The sequence below is a fragment of the Camelus ferus genome, chromosome 12 (genome assembly GCF_009834535.1).
Source record: "Camelus ferus isolate YT-003-E chromosome 12, BCGSAC_Cfer_1.0, whole genome shotgun sequence".
Lineage (NCBI taxonomy): Eukaryota > Metazoa > Chordata > Mammalia > Artiodactyla > Camelidae > Camelus > Camelus ferus.
Window position 1 is genome coordinate 15,764,950 of NC_045707.1, and position 21,905 is coordinate 15,786,854.

The 21,905-nt window shown below is 36.5% G+C and overlaps 1 protein-coding gene across 1 annotated transcript in view; it reads right to left on the reverse strand.

The window, feature by feature from the left end:
- Positions 1–21,905, reverse strand: part of FAM186A (family with sequence similarity 186 member A) — a 52,437-nt gene that overhangs the window by 14,495 nt on the left and 16,037 nt on the right. The window contains exons 2-4 of the mRNA XM_006177742.2: positions 12,874–13,090; positions 11,738–11,908; positions 6–4,609 (exon numbers count right to left, since the gene is read on the reverse strand). Of these exons, the coding sequence (XP_006177804.2) occupies positions 6–4,609; positions 11,738–11,908; positions 12,874–13,090 (4,992 nt within the window). The remainder of the gene's footprint in view (positions 1–5; positions 4,610–11,737; positions 11,909–12,873; positions 13,091–21,905) is intronic.

The following is a 21,905-nucleotide window of genomic DNA, read 5'->3' on the forward strand; positions in this document are numbered from 1 at the left end:
AGTGCAAGGGGCTGCCCTGGAATGGGAGGAAACCCAGATATTAGGCTGTGAACTGGTGTTGGGAGCTGAACAGAGGTGGATTGACCCTGAGAAACTGGGGTCTGTCTAGAGGAAGGAAAAGTCTGTGGTGCCAGGAGCTTCCCAGGGTCTGAAGGAATCCTCATTCCTACAGATTTCCCAGGGGCAAGGGGGGCTTGTGTAAGAGGAGACCTTGATATCTGCAGAGGAGTAGAAGAGACCTCAAATATAGGGGACTTCTCAGCAACAGGAGCAGGTGATGCAGGAGACTGCTTAGGAATGTGAGGAGCACTTGCTGTTACAGATTTATCAGCAATGGAAAAGACCTCAACTCCCAGGGTATATCCTGAAGGAGGACCAACCAACCATCGTGAGGGCTGCTCATTAATGAGAGAAGGTCTAGATTTTAGACCCTGCTCAGACATAAGGGTAATACCCATGGAACGGGCCTGTCCTGGGGTGAACGGGGTTCCCAAAAGTTGGATTTGTTCTGGGGTATGGGGAGATTCTAAGTCATAGACTTTATCTGAGAGGAGAGGGGCCCCTAATTCTCCAAACTGTTCTGGAGAGAGAGAAACCTGCAATACTTGAGCCTGTTCTAAAGTGAAAGGGACCCCCAAACCCTGGGCCTGTTGAGGGGTGAGAGTGACCCCCAGTGCCTGGGCTGGCTGAGGGGTGAGGGAGATGCTTTGAGCCTGGGCCTGCTCAGGGGTGAGTGTGACCCCCAGTGCCTGGGCCTGCTGAGGGGTACGGGTGACTCTTTGAGCCTGGGCCTGCTCAGGGGTAAGTGTGACCCCCAATGCCTGGGCCTGCTGAGGGATAGGGGTGATGCCTTGAGCCTGGGCCTGCTGAGGAGTGAGTGTGACCCCCTGTGCCTGGGCCTGCTGAGGGGTGAGTGTGACCCCCAATGCCTGGGCCTGCTGAGGGGTGAGGGTGATTCTTTGAGCCTGGGCCTGCTCAGGGGTAAGTGTGACCCCCTGTGCCTGGGCCTGCTGAGGGGTGAGTGTGACCCCCAATGCCTGGGCCTGCTGAGGGGTGAGGGTGATTCTTTGAGCCTGGGCCTGCTCAGGGGTAAGTGTGACCCCCACTGCCTGGGCCTGCTGAGGAGTGAGTGTAACCCCAAGTGCCTGGGCCTCCTGAGGGGTGAGGGTGATGTCTTGAGCCTGGGCCTGCTCAGGGATGAGAGTGACCCCCAGTGCCTGGGCCTGCTGAGGGGTGAGTGTGATCCCCAGTGCCTGGGCCTGCTGAGGGGTGAGGGTAATGCCTTGAGCCTGGGCCTGCTGAGGGATGAGAGTGACCCCCTGTGCCTGGGCCTGCTGAGGGGTGAGGGTGACCCCCAATGCCTGGGCCTGCTGAGGGGTGAGAGTGATGCTTTGAGCCTGGGCCTGCTCAGGGGTGAGTGTGACCCCCAGTGCCTGGGCCTGCTGAGGGGTGAGGGTGACCCCCAATGCCTGGGCCTGCTGAGGGGTGAGGGTGATGCTTTGAGCCTGAGCCTGCTCAGGGGTGAGTGTGACCCCCAGTGCCTGGGCCTGCTGGGGGGTGAGGGTGATGCTTTGAGCCTGGGCCTGCTCAGGGATGAGAGGGATCCCCAGTGCCTGGGCCTGCTGAGGGGTGAGAGTGATGCTTTGAGCGTAGGCCTGCTCAGGTGTGACAGTGGTCCCCTCTGCCTTGGCCTGCTCAGGGGTAATTGGGATCCTCAGTACCTGGGCTTGTTCTGGAGTGAGAGATGCCTCTAATACCTGTTCCTGCTGAAGTTTGAAAGGGGTCTTCGATTTAAGGATCTGGTCAAGAATGAGAAGAGTCCTCACTGCCTGTGCCTGCTCAAGTATGTGGGCTGCTTCCAAACCCTGGGACATCTTAGAAGTAGGGGTTTCCTCCAACGCCTGAAAGTGATGAGAGGTAGGAGTGATTCCCAGTGTCTGGGTCTCCTCAGGGGTGAGATCAATTTCTATTGCCTGAGCCTGCTGAGGGGTAAGAGTGATGGACTTTGTGGGAGACTGTCCAGAAATAGAAAAGACCCTGGGTGAGGAAGAATCTGTGAAAGTGGGAGGAGTGATTGGTATGGGGTGCTGTCCTTCCTCAAGAATCTCTAATTTCTTAAGATTCCTTTTGAACTTTTTTGTTTGCTGTAACTGGAATGCATCTTTTGTTATGCTCTTCCACGTAGGAGGCAATGTCACTGAAGTTTGACTGAGAAACTGTTCTAGCTCTTCAGAAGTCTTCGTTTGATCCTTTGCTGTTTTCTGACTCTGCCTTTCATGGTCCTCTACCTTTCTCCTTGGCTTCTGCTTCTCCTCCTCTCTCTCCCAACTGCTTTCTTGCTCCAGGTGTCTCACTTCCTGAACCTGCATCATCTGCTGTCTTTTCTCCCTCTCCAAGAGCACCCCTTGCTCTTTTATTTTTTGCTTCCCTGCTTCCAGCTGCTGCTGCTTTGGCTTCTGATGCCCTTCTCTCTCCTCTTCCCCTTGCTTTTGCTTCTCATCTGGCTTAGTCTGCTTTTGCATCCTCTGTTTTTGCTGTTCCTTCCACACCTCTTCTTCTTGCCACTGTATCTGCCTCTGTTGCCTTTGCTTTCCCTCCTTCACTGGGAGCCATTTCCCTTCCTTCTCCAAATTCTGATTTATCGTCTCATAGCTCCTTTCTTCTTGCAAGTGGTGTTTGAAAATTGTACCAAAATTCTTACGTTGACCCTCTTGCAAATATTCCTCCTGTCTTTGTTTTTCCTTCTCCTTATGGTCTCTCCCTACTGTTGAGGCTACTGGAACATCTCTTTCACTTTCTATTTCAGTCAAGATCATTTGTATTAAATTGTAAGTTAGTGGGTCAAGGCTCTCATGTGAAAGTAAGGCACTAATTTCCGATTTTGCACTAATCGGCTTCTGAAAATGCAATCCTGGCATAAATGAGACTTCCTTTTTTTGTTTCATAGGTTTCTCTCCAACTTGTCCTGCATTTTTTATATCTTTGTATTTTCTCAAGATTTTTGTCACAGATTCAGCCACTTTTTGGAAATATTCCTCCATTTTTGTCTTTATGATTCCTAATTTTTCAACTTCTGCTATATTTAATAACAACTCCTCTTTTGGCACAGTCTTTTTATCCAAAGGCTTTCCTATGTTATCAGTTTTCTCTTTTAGGAATGCCATTATGGCTTTCTGAAATTCTTCTATGTTATTCTGTTCATTTTTGCTGTCTGGACTTCCTAGAGCTCTGGTAGAGTCTGAAGTCTCTTTAGTTGTCCTAGGTTGTGATTTAACAAGTTCATAAGACTTAACTTTCTTGTTGGAGACTAACATATCCTTCTCTTCAGTTTTTTCTTCTTTGCTTGCAGTGGTTCCTGGAGAGGTTTGGTGTTTCTTTCCTTTTGTTTTCAGTTTCTCATTGGAATAATCCAGTTGGCTCAACCTGAATGGTTCTGCTAGGCTACTCATCTTATGTTTGCCCTCTTTGTCTGTTGACTCAGTGGTAAGTTCCTCTTTATTCCCCGAAGAAATTTGGCTTTTGCTAAGTGAATATTCAGGTTTGGCCTTCCTGAGTCGTTCCCATAAACTACTTGTTCCACTTTTGCCACCTTGGCTCTTTGTGTCAGTAGAAGGGAAATCAGCAAGGGCATGTTGACTTTTTGATTCAGTGGATGACTTTGATTTGGCTTCAGAAAAAGATTTTATTTCTTTTCTCTTCTCTTCCAGTGCTGGTAACTCAAAGTGGTGATCAAGTTTGGTCCCTGCAACTTTGTGTTTACCTTTATCATCATTTGAACTTGATTCAGATGTTTTGGGGACAGGTGGACCTTTCACATGCTTTCCTTTCTGTGATTGATACTGATTAGTCTCATCTTTCTCATAGGCACCACCTTTCTTCTCTGATATCTTATCTTCAGTGATATCTTCAGAAGACTTTTTCTGTTTTTTTTCAAGTAAAGAGTATTGCTGGTCAGTTAAATCTGAAATCATTTCTGCTGGATCTATATATGAAATAGCTGAGTCCCACTTGATCCCCAAGAGTTTGGTCCCTTTTCTTTGGACCTCATCTGGAGTGTTTTTAAATTCTTTGGATAAAATGTTGTCTATACTGTCTTCTATGTGAGCTTGGCTAACGGCCATGGATGATTGTGGAGAAGGCTCAGATAACACTTCCAACGTTGATGTGGGCAATGCTTGGTGTTCTACACCTTTGGATTGAATGAGTTGTTCATATTTTTCTTCAGCTTCTTGAAGCTTCTGCTGAAGCATTTCATTTTTTTCACTGAGATCTTGTACTATCTTCAGGGAAATCTCTTTTTCTCCTTCACTTGTCTCATTTATGTACATATTGGCACTTTGGAGGTTAATAAATTTTACTTCATCCTTTAGTGTACTCAAAGCTTTAGAAAGGTTTCTTATTGTTGCTGATATATATTTAATAGCATTGTTTTCCAATTTATTGAACATTGCAGTACCTATGAGTTCCTGTAGCATATCTTGGATTTCTGAAACCTTTGTATTTGTTGCAAATTCATCACTAATCATCTGATCTGGTCTTAAAGCATGAGCTGCTGCAGGTCGCTTTATAACTCTTTCTTTCCAGGATTTCCATAGAGAACCTCTAAATGCTAGAAGATACAAAAAAAAACAAAAAAAACAAAAAAAAAACCCATAAAATAATGAGATTGCATTTCTTCTTTTGTGTTGTGCTCTGTCTATGGCTAAGCCTAAGGAATTTAGCCTAAATTAACAGGTAGACATAAGGTAAAGATTCATGAGGAAACTTTGGCCCCAAAATAAATAGTATTATTTTTAAAAGAATGACTCTTTTTCCACAATCAGCTAGAACTTCTTCCAGAGTTTAGGAGAACTCAGCTGTGCCTTCAGCTTACTTTCAGTTACAATTTTGGGATTAGATGTAATGTAAGCCAAAACTTTCCTTGGGTTTTGCTTATGTTTGGTGCTTTCCATTTTATTTCTTGGGTTTCTATATTTCTTTTCTCCTTTTTCTACATCAAAGCTAAACTTGGTTCTTTCAAAAGGATCACAAAAGAACAGACAGAAGTCAGACATTTGAAGGGATTTCCAAAAGAGCTGAATGAGAAACTCAGCAATTTTTTCCTAAAAAAGCAATGGCAAAACTGAACAAAACTGACAAGAACAACCATTTTAGGACTTGGAAACTGACCAAAAGCATGCAATAAATTAAGAATAATTTATTCGAGAAAAAGTACTGAACCTCAGTAAGAACAATGGAAGTCTATGATCTTTTAGCCTGGAGCTACTTTCATCTCCAATTCTCCAGCCCTATGGCCTGCTAGTTCTATCAGGGTGAGGCAAGCTGTGAGGGCTGACAGCTCTACTGCCTGAGGGGGTTGATTTGATCTGGAGCAAAGTAATACTTAAACAGTATTTCCTTAACCCATACACAGATCCATTAGCAAAGAGTAGAAACCTTACTGGATTAATTAATGATTAGCTAATCATTGACTGACCACTAAGCTATGCTGACCCAAAGGTAACCCCTAGAATTTGGGTTTAAAGGGGGAGGGTATAACTCAGCAATAGTGAGCGTGCTTAGCATGCACAAGGTCCTGGGTTCAATCCCCAGTACCTCCACTAAAAATTAAAGTAAAATAAAAAATTAATTTAAAAAAGAGAATGAAAAAAACAAGCAAACAAACAAACAAAAATAAATAAAAAATACATAAAGAAACCTAATTACCTCTGCCCCCTAAAAAAAAAAAGCAAAAACAAATAAAATTTGGTTTTAAAAAGAAAAATGAAAAGAAAAAAAGAAGGAAAAACTGAGCAGAGATATCAGTAGCTGCTCACTGTGGGGAATACAGACTCCACCCAGTTAGTCCAGGCAAGTCACTAAGAAAACAAACCAAAAAGGCAATAAAAACAAACTCTGGAGGTTGCAAGGAAAATCAAAATCCAGAGTTGCTACAATATATTATCTAAAATGTCTGGTTTTCAACATAAAAGCAGCATGCAAAGAATCAGAAAAATGTGACCCATACAAAGGAGGAAAAAGCAGTCAATAGAAATTGTCTCAGGGACTTGGGCAAGGAGGTGGGCAAGATGTTGGACTTACCAGAAAAAAATGACATCCAAAGAAGCAATTATAAATATGTTCAAAGAACTAAAAGAAACTATATTTTAAATAAAAGGAAAGTATAACAATTACTATAAATAGAACATATCAATAAAGAGATGGAAATTAGAAAACCAAGTGGAAAAATTAGAGTTGAGTAGTATAACAACAAACGAAAAATTCACTCAACAGCATATTTGAAATGACAGAAGGAAATAAGCAGCTAACTTGATGTTAGATTACAAGATATTGTCTTATCTGAAGAACAGGAAGGAAAAAGAAAAAAGAAAAATGAACAAAGCTTCAGAGAATTGTGGGACACCATCAAGCAATGTTCCAGTGTACAAGCAATAGAAGTCCCAGAAGAAGGGGAGGGGCATTAAAATATTTGAAGAAATAATGGCCAAATCATCCCAAATTTCATGAAAAACATTCATCTACACATTCAAGAAGCTCAGCAAATTCTAAGTAGGATAAACACAAAAAGATCCATATCTAGAAAGAACATCATAGTCAAACTGTTGAAAGCAAGACAAAGTGAGAATCTTTAAAGCAAAAAGAGAAAAATGACTCATCACAATTAAGAAGACTCATTAAGAACAGGGGAACCACAGAAAATTTAACAAGACACTTCTTAGCGGAAACAATGGAGGTAGAATGCAGTGGGATTATATATTCAAAGTGCTGAAAGAATAATATTGCTCACCAAGAATTCTATATCCAGCAAATCTATTCTTCCAAAAGTGAAGGTAAGACATCCATTCCCTAAAATAACACTCTTCTCAAAGTAGCATGCATGTACAACTCTCATAACGATCCTTACTTCATGTGTTTTTAAACACTTCCCTATATGTATTATAGGAGAGCTATCACATCTGTTTACTGAAATAACACTCCGGTCAAAAAGTAGCTTGCAGTGAACATTCACATATCCATAGCTGATACTGTGTTTTTAAACACTTCTCTAAATGTGTTACAGAATGTCTATCACATTCATTCCCTGAAATAATGCCCTTTTCGAAGTGGCATGCATCTACAACCCTTGTTTTTTTTAAAAATGAAGGTAAGAAATAATATATACTAATGGCAAGTAAGCATATGAGAAGATGCTCAATATTACTTGTCATTAGCGAATTGAAATTTCAATGAGATACTGTTACACACTCATTAAAACAGCCAACCCCCCAAAACAAACAAACAAACAAAAAACAGACAATAGCAAATACTAGCAAGGATATGGAGCAACAGGAATTCTTGTTTATTGCTGGTGAGAATGAAAAATGGTACCAATACTTGAGAAGACAGTTTGGCAGTTTCTTACAAAATTACTTAAAGAGTAATGTAGTCTTATCATATGATCCAGTAATCATGCTTCTAGATACTTACTCAGTTATGTCCACACAAAAAAAACTTGCATGAGAATGTTTACAGTAGCTTTATTCTTAATTACCAAAACCTGGAAGCAGCCAAAATATCCTTTAATAGGTGGATAAACAAACTCTGGTACATCTGTACAATGAAATAGTATTCAGCAGTAAAAAGAAATTAAGCTATTAAGCCACAAAAAGACACAGAGAAAACTTAAACATGTATTGCTAAGAGATAGAAACCAGTCTGAAAAAGCTATATACTACATAATTCCAATTACATGACATTCTTGATAAGTCAAAACTACAGGGACACTAAAAAAGCAGTAGTTGCCAGAGTCTTGGGGAAAGAGGGGAAGGATGAAACTCAGGAGATTCTTAGGATGGAAAAACTATTCCATATGATACTGTAATGGTGGATACGGACAATATACATTTGTCAAACCCCACAGAACTCTACAGTACAAAGAGCGAAACTTGAGGTAGGCAAATTTTTAAAAATAACCATCTAGGAGGTCAAAGGAGCCTAGGGAGGAATTCAGTCTATGAAAAGAGAATCTAACTGTGTTAGAAATATATGACACAACCTCACTGAAAGAAATGGTGGGAGTGAGGGGAGAGGGGGAAGAGTGTTGCTGACCCAAGTAACTGGAAATGAAAGGATTCTGTAAGAATGAAGGCAAAAGGAACTACATATGAGGAATGTACTCCAGTTCATAAATTATTTCCCATAGGGATATGGGTTAATAATTCTGATACTGCTATACGTGTATACTGGAACTGAGCAATTAAGTAAATGAATGGTAGAAGGTAGGAACAGATTTCTCATTGTTTGTGTAGAAATTTATTATGGCTAGAATGATCCATGTGATAATGGATTAGCATTAGAGACATCAAGAAGTACTCATGTTTAATTTAACATAGTTATAGATGATTTTACATATACTTTGAGATATGTATATATTCATGGGTTAGTACACATTTATTTATTTATTTATTTATTTATTTATTTATTTATTGCTCTGTCAGATGAGAGGGCTGAACAGAAATGACCCCAGTAGCAATGATCACACCTAGCAACCGGATCTTGGCTTTTAGTAGTATTCTCCAATTAAAAGAACTGGAAATTCTTGGGGAAATGGCAGATTCTAGGACTGGGGCAGGAAATATTCAAGATGAACTTGAAGCATCTTGTAAGTACCAGAAAGTAAGGAAGTACTAAAATATATACATAAATAAACCACATTGCTAGAGGCATGTCAAAGGGGCACAAGAACCAACTGAAAGAGGTCCTGATGCCCAAAGCTGGAACAACTTGACCTAGAAAATAAGGTAGTATTGGATTATAACCCAAAGTATTAAATATCTGTGAGTTTATTTTGATATAAATAAATAATTGAATAAATTAATAAATGAGAGAGAATAGATAAACTCTTGTGCATAAAAACTTCAAATAATTTATGTAGGTACTCCATCCTAGAGGAGGAGGAGCATAACTCTCCAATCCTTAAATGTGGGCTGCACATACAGACTTCCTTTTAAAGAGCACAGTATGCAAAATAAGGGAAAAGAGTAAATTTGCAGTGAAGAAACCTGACAAGCACTATTTTAGCTAAGTGATCAAGGTCAACATCAAGTCATAAATCGTTTGATAATATGTATCCTTGAAATGATATTGTGACAATGGTACTTTACCTCTGTGATCTTTCTCCCAAAACCTTACAAGCAGTAACCACAGGGGACCTAGAAAGACTATATTAAGACTGGACAAAATAGATATTACGAGCAAAAAAAAAAAATGGTTTTAGAGACAGTAAGGGACATTTTATAATGATGAAAGGGTCAGTTCACCAGGAAGCTATCACAATTATAAACACATGTACATCTAACATCAGAGCCTTAAAATACAGGAAGCAAAAACTGACAAAATAACACTGCTGGTGGGAATGCAGTTTGGTGCAGCCACTGTGGAAAACAGTATGGCGATTCCTCAAAAGACTAGGAATAGACTTACCATATGACCCAGGAATCCCGCTCCTGGGCATATATCCAGAAGGAACCCTACTTCAAAAAGACACCTGCACCCCAGTGTTCATAGCAGCACTATTTACAATAGCCAAGACATGGACACGGCCTAAATGTCCATCAACAGATGACTGGATAAAGAAGATGTGGTATATTTATACAATGAAATACTATTCAGCCATAAAAACCGACAACATAACACCATTTGCAGCAACATGGATGTTAATGGAGAATGTCATTCTAAGTGAAGTAAGCCAGAAAGAGAAAGAAAAATACCATATGAGATCGCTCATATGTGGAATCTAAACAAAACAAAACAAAACAAAACAAACAAAACAAAACAAAACATAAATACAAAACAGAAACAGACTCATAGACATAGAATACAAACTTGTGGTTGCCAGGGGATGGGGGGTGGGAAGGGACAGACTGGGATTTCAAAATGTAGAGTAGATAAACAAGATTGCACTGTGTAGCACAGGGAAATATATACAGGATCTTGTGGTGGCTCACAGCGAAAGAGAATGTGACAATGAATGTATGTATGTTCATGTATAACTGAAAAATTGTGCTCTACCCTGGAATTTGACATAACATTGTAAAATGACTATAACTCAATTAAAAAAATGTTAAAAAAAAAAAAAAACCTGACAATTAAAGAGAAAAGTAACAATAATAGTTGAGTTCAATATCCCACTCTCAATAATGGATAGAACAATTAGATAGAAAATCAGTAAAGATATATGTAGAAGATTTGAACAACAATATATACCAACTGGAGAACACTCCACCCAACAACAGAGTATTCTTTTCAAGAGCACATGAAACACTGTCTAGAATAGATCATATGCTAGGCTATAAAACAAGTCCTAATAAATTTAAAAGGATTTAAAAAATACAAAGGATTGTTCCTCAATTGCAGTGTGATAAATAGATAGATTGGAGAGAGAGATAACATATAATCTCCTGGTTCTGCTTCCATGGTTGAACCCTGACTGATACATGTTCTTTTTTTCTTTTCTTTTTTTTCGGTAGGGGGAGATAATTAGGTTTATTTATTTATTTATTCTTAGAGGTAATACTGAGGATTGAACCCAGGATCTCCCACATGCTAAGCATGTGGCTCTACCACTTGAGCTATACCCTCCCCCCAAATCACATGCTTAATACAACACTAAAACCATGATCAATATAAGGAAAAAAATGATAAATTGATTGAGCTTCATCAAAATTAAACACTCTGGGGCTTCAAGGCACCATTAAGAAAATGGAAAGGCAAGCCACGCACTGGGAGAAAATATTTGCAAATCACTTTTCTGATAAAGGACTTGTATCCAGGATATATAAGGATACTCTTAAAACTCAATCATAAAAATAGGTAAGTATTTGAATAGAAGATATAGGGGTGACTAATAAGCACACGAAAAAGTGCTCAACAGCATTAGTCATGGGAAATGCAAATTAAAACCAAATGCAATACCACCTCACACCTATTAGAAAGGCTGTAATAAAAAAGACAATAACAAGTGTTACCAAGGATGTAAAGAAACTGAAACCCTAATACATTGATGGAAATGTGAAATGGTGCTGTCATTTGGGAAATCAGTTAAGAATTTCTTAAAGAGCTAAACATAAGTTTACCAGCAATAGACAAAAATGACAGTAGAAATTCTACTAGTAGGTATCTACCAAAAAGACATGAAAATCTTATGTCCACACAAAAACTTATATGTGTGTGTTGATAGCAGCATTATTTATAAAAGCCAAAAAGTGGGACCAATCCGAATGTCCATGAACTGCTCAGTGGGTAAACAAAGTTTGGTATATGCAAACAATGGTGTACAATTGGACAATAGGAAGGAAGAAGCTACTGATAAATCCTATAACATGTATGAACTTCAAAAGCATCATACATGATGATGAAAGAAAACAGACATAACCGACATAAAAGGCTACATAAAATAAATATAATTCCATTTTATGAAATATTCAGGAAAGGCAAATCTATTGAGGCAGAAAATAGATTAGTGGTTGTCTGAGGGTAGGAATGAGGATTGACTGCAGGTGGGCCTGAAGGGATATTTTGGGGGTGATAAAAATGTTCTAAAATTAGATTGTGGTGACAGTTCCACAACTCTAAATTTACTAAAAGGCACTGAATTGTACAATTAATGTGGGTGAACTTTATGGTACATAAATTATCACTCAATAAATCTCTTTTTTAGAAAAAGTTAAATCTATTTCCAATGTCTTAAAGCACTTACCTGTTGTTTTCTTTTGTTTCCTCTTTTCTTCAAGCATAGATGTACTAATCCTACTCAGTATCTTAACACTGTTCTCAATAGATTTGAATGTTTCTGGTAACATCTCCATTTGTGCTATCCAGTGGTAGTGTTCATCAGTATTGATTGCAGTCATCCCAGACAGAATGGCATCTTGAAGAGGGGTAAAAAAAAATTACTTTTGTGCAGAAAAATAATTATAACCATATAGACTTATAATATTGGCTAACAACTCAATATTGTAGTATTAGGAAATAGAGGTATCTCATACTTATTGTTATTCTGAGGCTTTTCTCTATGAAGAAATGAAAAAAAGAAGAGACTTGGAATAGAAGGCTGAATAGTAAGTCTTGGACATGAAAACATGAATCTGGTTAAAAGGTGTCTATTTGGTTTAGTTTCTTGACTTTAGGAAAGTAGATATCTAAAACATGTGTTTTAATATTGGGGATCTAAACACCAGTTAATTCCTTTGGTAGGTTAGCTAGTATTTTATAATCCCTATTACATGAGATTTCTTGTAACTAAATGAAATTTATTTTTTGTGTTCTTAGCTTATTCATTCTTTGATTCAACCAGTGTCTCCTCTAAAGATATAGCAAATTCCCTGACTTCATGCTTTTACATTCTAGTGAAAGGAGATAGACAAAAAATAAAAAATTAAAAATAAAAATCATTAATTATACTAGTATGTCAGATGGTAAGAAATGTTATAGACAAAAATAAAGAAGACTAAAGAATAATGAACAATGCCAGGGGTAGAGAATGGGGATAGTCAGAGAACATCTCATTTAAAAGTGAGATACAAGCAGAGAATGAGCCATTTGGCTACCTGGTGGGAAATGTTCCAGGGAAGGGAATAGGAAGCATAAAGACACTAGGAGGAGCATGCTGGCATGCTTGAAGAAAAGCAAGGAGGCCAGAAAAGCTGATACTGAGTGAGCAAGTTTTTATATTCCTTATTTTATTCTTACTGGAACAGAGAACAACGGTTCCTTAGTCTTTTCTTCTTTAGTCTTCTTCTAATCTTTCAAATTTACTTATAAATTTACTTATAATCTTTCAAATTTCTGTTCTCTAGCTTTTCTAATAACTTTAAGCCACTTCTGGAAACTTACGCCATTCTTCCAACCAGGCCAGGAAGTCGGCAAGAGTCTTGTCTTTAATATCAGCAGACTTAATATAAGCAGCTAGTTTCTCCAGCAAACTTGTTCTCCGTTTCTTATGTTCTTCAAGGAATATCTTCCTTCCAGAGTGCACATGCTCATCAACAGTATAGCGATTTAATATCCGCTGCACATTGTGCATTATGTCACTCAGCTCCATATTAAGGCCCTATAAGAATAAGAAGGGGGAAATATATTAATAAATCCTCAGTTTGTTGTTGATGTTGTTGGTTTAGGGGAGGTACTGGGGATTGAAGCCAGAACCTTGTGCATGCTAAGCATGCTCTCTGCCACCGAGCTATACCCACCCCAATAAATCCTCAGTTTGACAATAAGTTTTGATCACCTTTCTTCCCACAGTATCAGTGACAGTCACTACAAATCTGTCTAATCAAAGTTCTGTTAATTCCAGCTTTTCTGTAAGTCTCAGATTTTTCTCTTAAAACTTTTTTCTCTGCCTTCATCTTAGTATTGCTATGATATACTGGAAAAAATACTGGGTTTGAAACCATATCTGGATGACAACTCTAGCTTTCATTAAAATGACTTTTAGTAACTCACTTAAAAATTCTGATCTGCCCTGACTCATCTATAAAATAATGAGATGCTAAGTTCACAGGAGACATGTAAGATATGTGAAAATGCCTTATAGACTGTGGCTGCTATAAACAAATGAATTAATTAGCTAATTAATTAAAGGAAGTTACTTTTTTTTTAAATGGAGATACTGGGGATTGAACCCAGGACCTCGTGCATGCACTCTACCACTGAGCTATACCCTCCTCCAAAAGAAGTTACTTTTTTTTCTTTACTTAACCCTTACACCTGGAAAGCAGGTATCAGAATATTCCTCAACATAACTTTTATTTCTTTATCTCCCCTCATCAAGAGTCTATCAGCAAATTTCTTCTGTTCATCACTTTATCCCAGTAGTTCTCAGTGAGGGTAATTACTGCCTCATATGTGGCATTTAGAAATTTGTGAAGGCATTTTTGGTTGTAACAATGACTGGGAGGGAGGACTGACTGTATTTAGCAAAGGGTGCTAAGGGATGCCATACCATCCTACAGTGCAGTGGACAGTACACACATTGAAGAACTGGCCCAATCCTGCATAAATTTTGACGATCCCATGGAACATTCACACAGGTTAAAAAAAAAAAAACTATAACTATTTGAGCTTAGAAAATTACTGTATTTAAAATATAAACAAAAAGTATCTTTTAACCAAGTTTAATTGTTTATTGAAATTTCCAAGAATGCAAATATTATGTAAATGAGAGGAAAATGTTCTAAAGAATTTCTGCAATCAAATTTCACCGTTCTGAAACACCACAGTACCAACTAGCAATGCACTGTTGCTAATAGTGTATAGTGCCAGTACAATAAACCTGCGTTTGTATCAGCCTGTATTTGTAGCTTTCATATTTATTTTAATTCTATATATGGATGCAAGCCTCTATTTCTTTGTTATGATTCCCAGTGAAGTTTGACCTAGAATTCACACATTGAAATTCATGTTATTATAAATTAGTACTTTTATTTACCCTTACATATTAATTTTTTAAAGTATAAGTGTAGATATTTTACCTATGAATTTCATTTCAGAGGAACAAAAAGGATGTTAAAAATATTTTAAAAGGGCACAGTAAATCTGATAGATGAAGAACCACTGCTTCTTCCTTTCCAACTTTATCAATTACTCTTTCAATTTGGGTTCAGACAGAACGAACTCCTTACAATAAGAGTGAGATTTGGATTTTGTGAATGAAATCACCATGCCAAAAGAGTGATCAGATGTTAGGTGCTGGGATTTCTACAATCAGATATAGGTAATGCAGTTGCAGCAAATTAAGTCAGAAACACAGGAGAGCAGAGACAAAGTTTGATAAGCCAAGTGACGAAGAATAACATTACAAGCTAACACATAGCATGGTGGTTAAGGGAAAAATACCAACTCCTCATACATTCTTCCAGAAATTTGAAGACAAAGGAACATTTCTCAACTCACTCTTTGTGGCCAGAATGACCCTCATACCAAAGCTAGATAAACATACTTCTAAAAAAGAAAATTACATACTAACATCCCTAATAAATATTGTTGCAAAAATCCTCAATGAAATACTAGCAAACAGAATTAAACAGCACATTAATAAGATTATATGTCATGACCAAGTGGTATTTTTTCCAGTGATGCAAAAATTGTTCGATATATGAAAATCAATGGGCTCTATTTCACCCCCTCCTTTTCGGATATGGCCCACACTCTACCTATGGAGTGTGTACCTAGTTTTACTTTAACCTGAGAATCCAACTCCCACACATTTTTCTTTTCTCTTACCTTATACTCTATGCAGTATGTATCTCTCTAAATAAATCTACCTTTACTCAAAAAAAAAAAAAAGAAAGGAAAAGAAAAGAAAATCAATGAATGAAAAACACCAAAGTAACAAAACGAAGGGAAAAAAATCATATGATCATTTTAATCGATACAGAGAAAGTATGTGACAAAATTCAACACCCTTTCATGATGAAAGCTTTCAACAGAGCAGGTATAGAGCGAACATACTTTGACATAATAAACGCCATATATAACAAGCCCACAGTTAACATCATACTCAATGGTGAAAAGCTGAAAGTTATTCCTCTAATATCTGGAACAAGGCAAGGGTGCCCATTCTCACCACTTCTATTCAACATATTACTGGAAGTCCTAGCCAGAATAATTAGGCAAGAAAAAGAATAAAAGACATCCAAATTAGAAAGGAGGAGATAATATTACATCTATTTGCAGATGATACAATCTTATGTGTAGAAAACCCTACGAATCCCATCAAAAAACTGTTAAAACTAAAAAATGAATTCAGCAAAGTTGCAAAATACAAAATTATACACAAAAAATCTGTTGCATTTTCTATACACTAATAATGAACTATCAGAAAGAGAAATTAAGAAGATAATCCTATTTATAATTGCATAAAAAAGAATAAAATACCTAGGAATAAATTTGACCAAGAAGGTGAAAGACCTGTATATTGAAAACTACAAGATATTAATGAAAGAAATTGAAGAAAACACAAATAAATGGAAAGACATTTCATGGTCATGGATTGGAAGAATTAATATAGTTAAAATATCCATACTACCCAAAGCAATCTGCAAACTGAATGCAATCCTTTTCAAAATTCCCAGCATTTTCACAGAAATAGAACAAAAAATTACAAAATTTGTATGGAACCATAAATGACCCTGAAGAGCTAAAGCAATCTTTGGAAAGAAGACCAAAACTAGAAGCATCAATCTCCCTGATTTTGAACAATATTACAAAGTTATACTAGTCAAAACAATATGGTATTGGCATAAAAACACACACAGAGATCAATGGAATGGAACAGAGATCCCAGAAATAAACCCACACGTATATGGTCAATTTATGACAGAGGATCCAAGAATACACAATGGGGAAAGGACAGTCTTTTCAAAATATGGTGCTGGGAAAATGGGACAGCCACAGGCAAAAGAATGAAACTGGACTACTATCCTACATCACACACAGAAATTAACCCAAAATGGGTTAAAATATGAGTGTAAGACTTGAAATCAGAAAATTGCAGAAGAAAACATAGATGGCAAGCTCCTTGACATTGGTCTTGGCAATAATTATTTTTGGATTTGACACCAATAGCAAAGGTTAAAAGAGCAAAAATAAACAAGTGGTACTAAATTAACTAAAAAGCTTCTGTACGGAAAAAGGAAAACATCACCAAAATGAAAAATCAACCTACTGAATGGGAGAAAATATTTGCAAATCACATATCTGATAAGGGGCTAATATTCAAAATTTATAAAGAATAGTTCAATTCATAGAAAGAAGTAAAATGGTGGTTTCCAGTGGCTAAGGGGAAGAGGGAAATGGGATGTTGTTGTTTAATGGGTGTAGAATTTTAGTTTTGCAGGATGAAAAATTTCTGAAGGTTGATTGCACAACAATGTGAATATACTTAATACTACTGAACTGTCACTTGAAAAATGATTAAGGTGGTAAAATTTATGTTGTGTGTATTCTACGACAGTTAGAATTAAACAAAAAAAATTTAATTTAAAAAAGGAGTAATCAAATGTTAAGTGCTGGAAATACTGCAATTAGAAACCAGTGATCCAATTGTAGCAAATAATTTAAGTCAGATATACAGGAGAACAGAGACAATGTTTGCTAGGGCAAGTGCTGAAGAATAACATTACAAGCTAACCAATTGCTCATAAATTCTCCCAGAAAACTGAAAAGGAAAGAACATTTCCCAACTCATTCTTTGAGGCCAGCATTACTCTGATAACAAAACCAAATAAAGACATAAGAAAATAAACTATAAATCAATATTCTTCATGAACATAGTCACAAAAATGCTTAACAAAATATTAGAAATTAGAATCAAATAATACATTTTAAAAAAGACATTATGAACAAGTGGAATTTATTCCTAGAATGCAAGGCTGATTCAAAACTTGAAAATTAATAAATGTAAATCATTATATAAAAAAATTAAACAAGAAAAAGCATACAGTCATCTCAATAGATGCAGAAAAAGCAGTTAACAAAATTCAACATTTATTCATGATTTTTTTAAAAAATTCTATAACAAACTAGGAAGAGAGGATAACCTCTTCAACCTGATGAAATGCATTTACAAAAAATTTACAGCTACCATATACTTAATGGTGAAAGTCTAAAGTGCTCTAAGGATTCTGCTCTAATAATTTTTACTCAACCTTGTATCAAGGTGCTACCCAATGCAATAAGGTAAGAAAAGGAAATAAGAGAATATTGATTGGAAAAGGAGAAATAGAAGGTTTCTATTTACAGACCAAAAAAAAAAAAAAATCTGTGTAAAAACTCCCAAAGACTCTATAAAAAAGCTACCAGTATACAAAAATCAAAATCATATTTCTATTACACTAGCAATAAACAACTGGAAATTGAAATTTAATAAAACAGTACCATTTGTAATTATACTAAGAACATGAAATAATTGAGTATAAATCTAACAAGTGCAAGATCTGTACCTTGAAAATTACAAAACATTGATGAAAGAACCAAAGAAGATCTAAATAAATGATGACAATTCTCAGCACAGACAAGGAAGTAGAGCCACTGGAACTTTTATACTTTCCTGGTTGAAATGCAAAATAGTAAAGCCACTTAAGATAACAGTTTGACAATTTCTTATAAACATATGCTACCATATGACATAGCAATAACATTCCTAGGTATTTTGTCAAGAAAAATGAAAATGTATGTTTATACAATAATTTCTACATGAATGTTTGTAATGCCTTTCTTCATAATTGCTCCAAACTGGAAACAACCCAAATGTCCTTCAACTACTGGATGAATGCTTTGTGCTAACACAGATTCGAATGACATAGGATCTGAGTCCATTTGTAGGCATTCAGGAAAGGAAGAACTATAAGGTCAGAAAACTAAGGGCTGCAGGGGGTTGGTGGTCAGTGAAGGACTGACTACAAAGGGGCGTGAGGGGATTTTTTGAGATGGAACTATTTTAAATCTGAAATTTGCAGTGGATACACATCTGTATGGCCTTTGTCAAAACTCTCAGAGCAGTATACCAAAAAGGATGAATTTTATTGTATGTGAATTTTACCTTAATTTTTTAAAAACCCTACAATCCAAAAAAAAAAAAAAAAAAAGTTACAAATAGTAGAATCAGACTACCTGTATTTGATTCCAGGATCCACCATGTATACCAACCATGACCTTTAGACAAGCCTCAGTTAGTCTCAATTTCCTCATATGTGAAATAGGATTAATAGTAATACCTGTCTATGTTGAATTATTATGTGGATTAAACCAGATTATCTATAGGTAACCTGGTAAACACTTTAAATGCTAATGTTATTAAGTGCTTACTATATGCCACAAAGGCGAAAACATCCAAGTAAGAAGGTAGGTAGAGAAAGCACCATAATTTGAGCATCTAATCTAGAGCAAGATAGAACCTGTAATGCAGATGATAACAATAGCAAAATGAACACTGTATTCCTATTCTCCAGTTGAAGAAACAGAGTATCTTTAGAGTCTCCTGTGTTCCCTATATCAGTTGCGTTCCTTTCCCAATGCCCAGAGATAATTACTACCCTGAATTTTAGTTTCTATACTTTTAACAGTATAGTAAGCTGAAGGAAGTCCCTCCTTCAAAAGATATCAGGTCTTAATCCCTGGAATGTGTAAATGTTACTTTATATGGAAAACGGTCTTTGCAGGTGTGATTAAATTAATAATCTTGGGGTGGAGACATTATCCTGCATTATCTAGGAGAGCCCTGTGGCAATCACAAGTGTCCTTATAGAAGGAAGGCAGAAGGCACAGTATTGTGTGGACACATATAGAGGAAATAGTTCAATGTGAAGGAGCAGAGAGAGATTTGAAGCTGCTGGCCTTGGAGATAAAAGTGATGTGGCCATAGCCAAGGGATTCCAGCAGCTACCAGAATCTGCAAGAGGCAAGGAATGGATTCTCAGAGAGGGAGAGAGTGCAGAGAGAGAGTGCAACCCTGTGACATCTTGACTTCAGCCCAGTGACACAGATTTCAGACCTCTAGAATTTCTAGAATTTCTGACCTCTAGAATTGTCAGACAATAAAATATCTGTTGTTTAATACCACGCAGTTGTAGAAATTGTTACAGCAGTGAAGGAAACCAGAATGTCACCCCAAAACATGCCTCTGACATAAAAATTATTTTGATCTTAAGGCAGTTAAGAATCAGGAAACACAGAAAAAGCTTTCTCTACCATCCCCCTTTTCTACCTGAAGGCAAGATACAAATTCTTTTTACTGAAGACAGACTTATCAGCACCAGAGGAATCTGCAAACAAATCTTACTCTGTTAGTTTTCTCCCATATATTTACCTTCCCACAATCGGCCAGGTTGAAAGCCAAAAACTACTTTCTTTTATCTTGTCATTTCTTCATTAATTTATTGTTCTTTGTTGAAGATGCTAACATAAGCCGCTTGGAGTTCCTCTTTAACTTTTTCCCAGGTGATGTGCACTGCACACATTAACAAACTGCTTTTCTCTTGTTTATCTGTCTTTGTGAAGGAAAACCTAAAATGGTTGAGGTAAAGTTTTGCCTCCTCTAGGGCAGACACACACACACACACATCCGTAGACACAATAGATTGTGTAGTTTTGCTTGTTTTTAAATTATTCTCTTTATCCTTCTGTGACTTGCTTTTTACCTCAACATAGTATTTTTGAGTTGATCCATGTTGAAGTATATAGCTATAGCTCATTCATTTACACTGCTGTGTGTTTAGTACTTTATTGCACAAATGAACTAGAGTTTACTTATCCATTACTATATTTATTTGTCTCCAGTCTTGTGCTTTTACAAACAATGGTATAAAATTTTTGAACATGCTTCCTGGTACACATATGCAAGACTTTTTCTAGAGCAACTCTGTCCAATATGGTAGCCACTAGCCACATGAATCTATTGAGCAATTGTAATGAGGCATATGTGACAGGAAATTAATTTTAATTTTAATTAAACTAATTGAAATTTAAAAACTAATACGTGATTCATTTATTGGAAAAATTTAAGTATTTTTGAAGAACTTGGTGTATGAATCTAGCTCTTCAACTATATATTTTATGAAATCGAAATATAGGTCAAGTATTTCTGATGAAAATTTACCATGCAATTTGATATGTAAGTACAAATTACATGCTGAATTTCGAAGACTTAGTATGTAAACAGTATATATATCTTAATAATTTTTATATTGATAAACAACTTCAGAGCCTTGAAGAGTAAATAGTTCTCAACCTAGAAATGCATATCCAGCAAAATTATCAGTTATGAGAGTAACATGATATTAATATCATAAAAATGTGTTGTAAAGAGTTTCCTATTTTTCTCTTCCCTGAAAAAGTTTGTATAAAAATTTCCCATTTCCCATTTCACCTAAGCTTTCTAAGTTACTGTCCCCAAGTTGCACACAATATTCTATATCCTTTATTGTCTTTTCAATCTCTGTTGCATGTATTGTTATATCACCCCTTTCATCCTTCAGTGTTTATTTGCACTTTGTCTTTTTCTTGATCAACTGTAACAAAGATTGTTCACTTTGACTTCTCAAAGAAGCATCTTTTTTAGCCTTCTTGAGCCTCCTCATTGTATTTTTCTTTTCTATTTTTTTCTTTCTTTTCTATTTTTAAAATTTGTACTCTTAATTTTTATTATTTCCTTCATTTTATATCCTCTGGGCTTAATCTGTTGGTTTTTTCCTAACTTCTAAGTTGCCTTTTTAACTAATGCATTTTTAACATCCTTTTCTAATATAAGGTATAAATTTCCCTGTGAATACTGCTTTCATTACATCTCACGTGCATTTAATATAGTACATTTATTGTTATTCTAAGTGTTTTCTAATTTCTACTGTGACTTCTTTGACCTATGAATTATTTTGGAGTTTTCACCCATTTCTTTTTTTTTTTTTAAAGCATCTTTTCTTCACTAATTTCTAATTTGGTTCATTGCGCTCTATATGATATCTATTCTTTGAAATTCTTAAAACCTGTTTTCTAACCTAAAACATGGCCGATTTTGGGAAATGTTCCCTCTGTGCTTAGAGAGAATATATATTTTCCAGTTTTTAATGTTGGTTCCTGTATATGTACATTAGATGAAGTTTGTTATTTTGTTGTTGAAACCTTTTACATCTTCAATGTGGATTTGTTGGCTTAATTTATCAATTATAGTATAATAGTAGTTTTTTTTTTTTTTTTTCCAATTTCTTCTTGTACTAACACTGAAGTCTTTTTCTTTATGTATTTTCAAGCTTTGTCACTAGGGGCATAGGCCTGCATGCAAGTGCAGAATTATCAAATATGAAATTGAATCTTATTATCCCATGATAACCCTCTTCATCTCTAGTAATACTTTTTGACTTGAAGTCTATTTG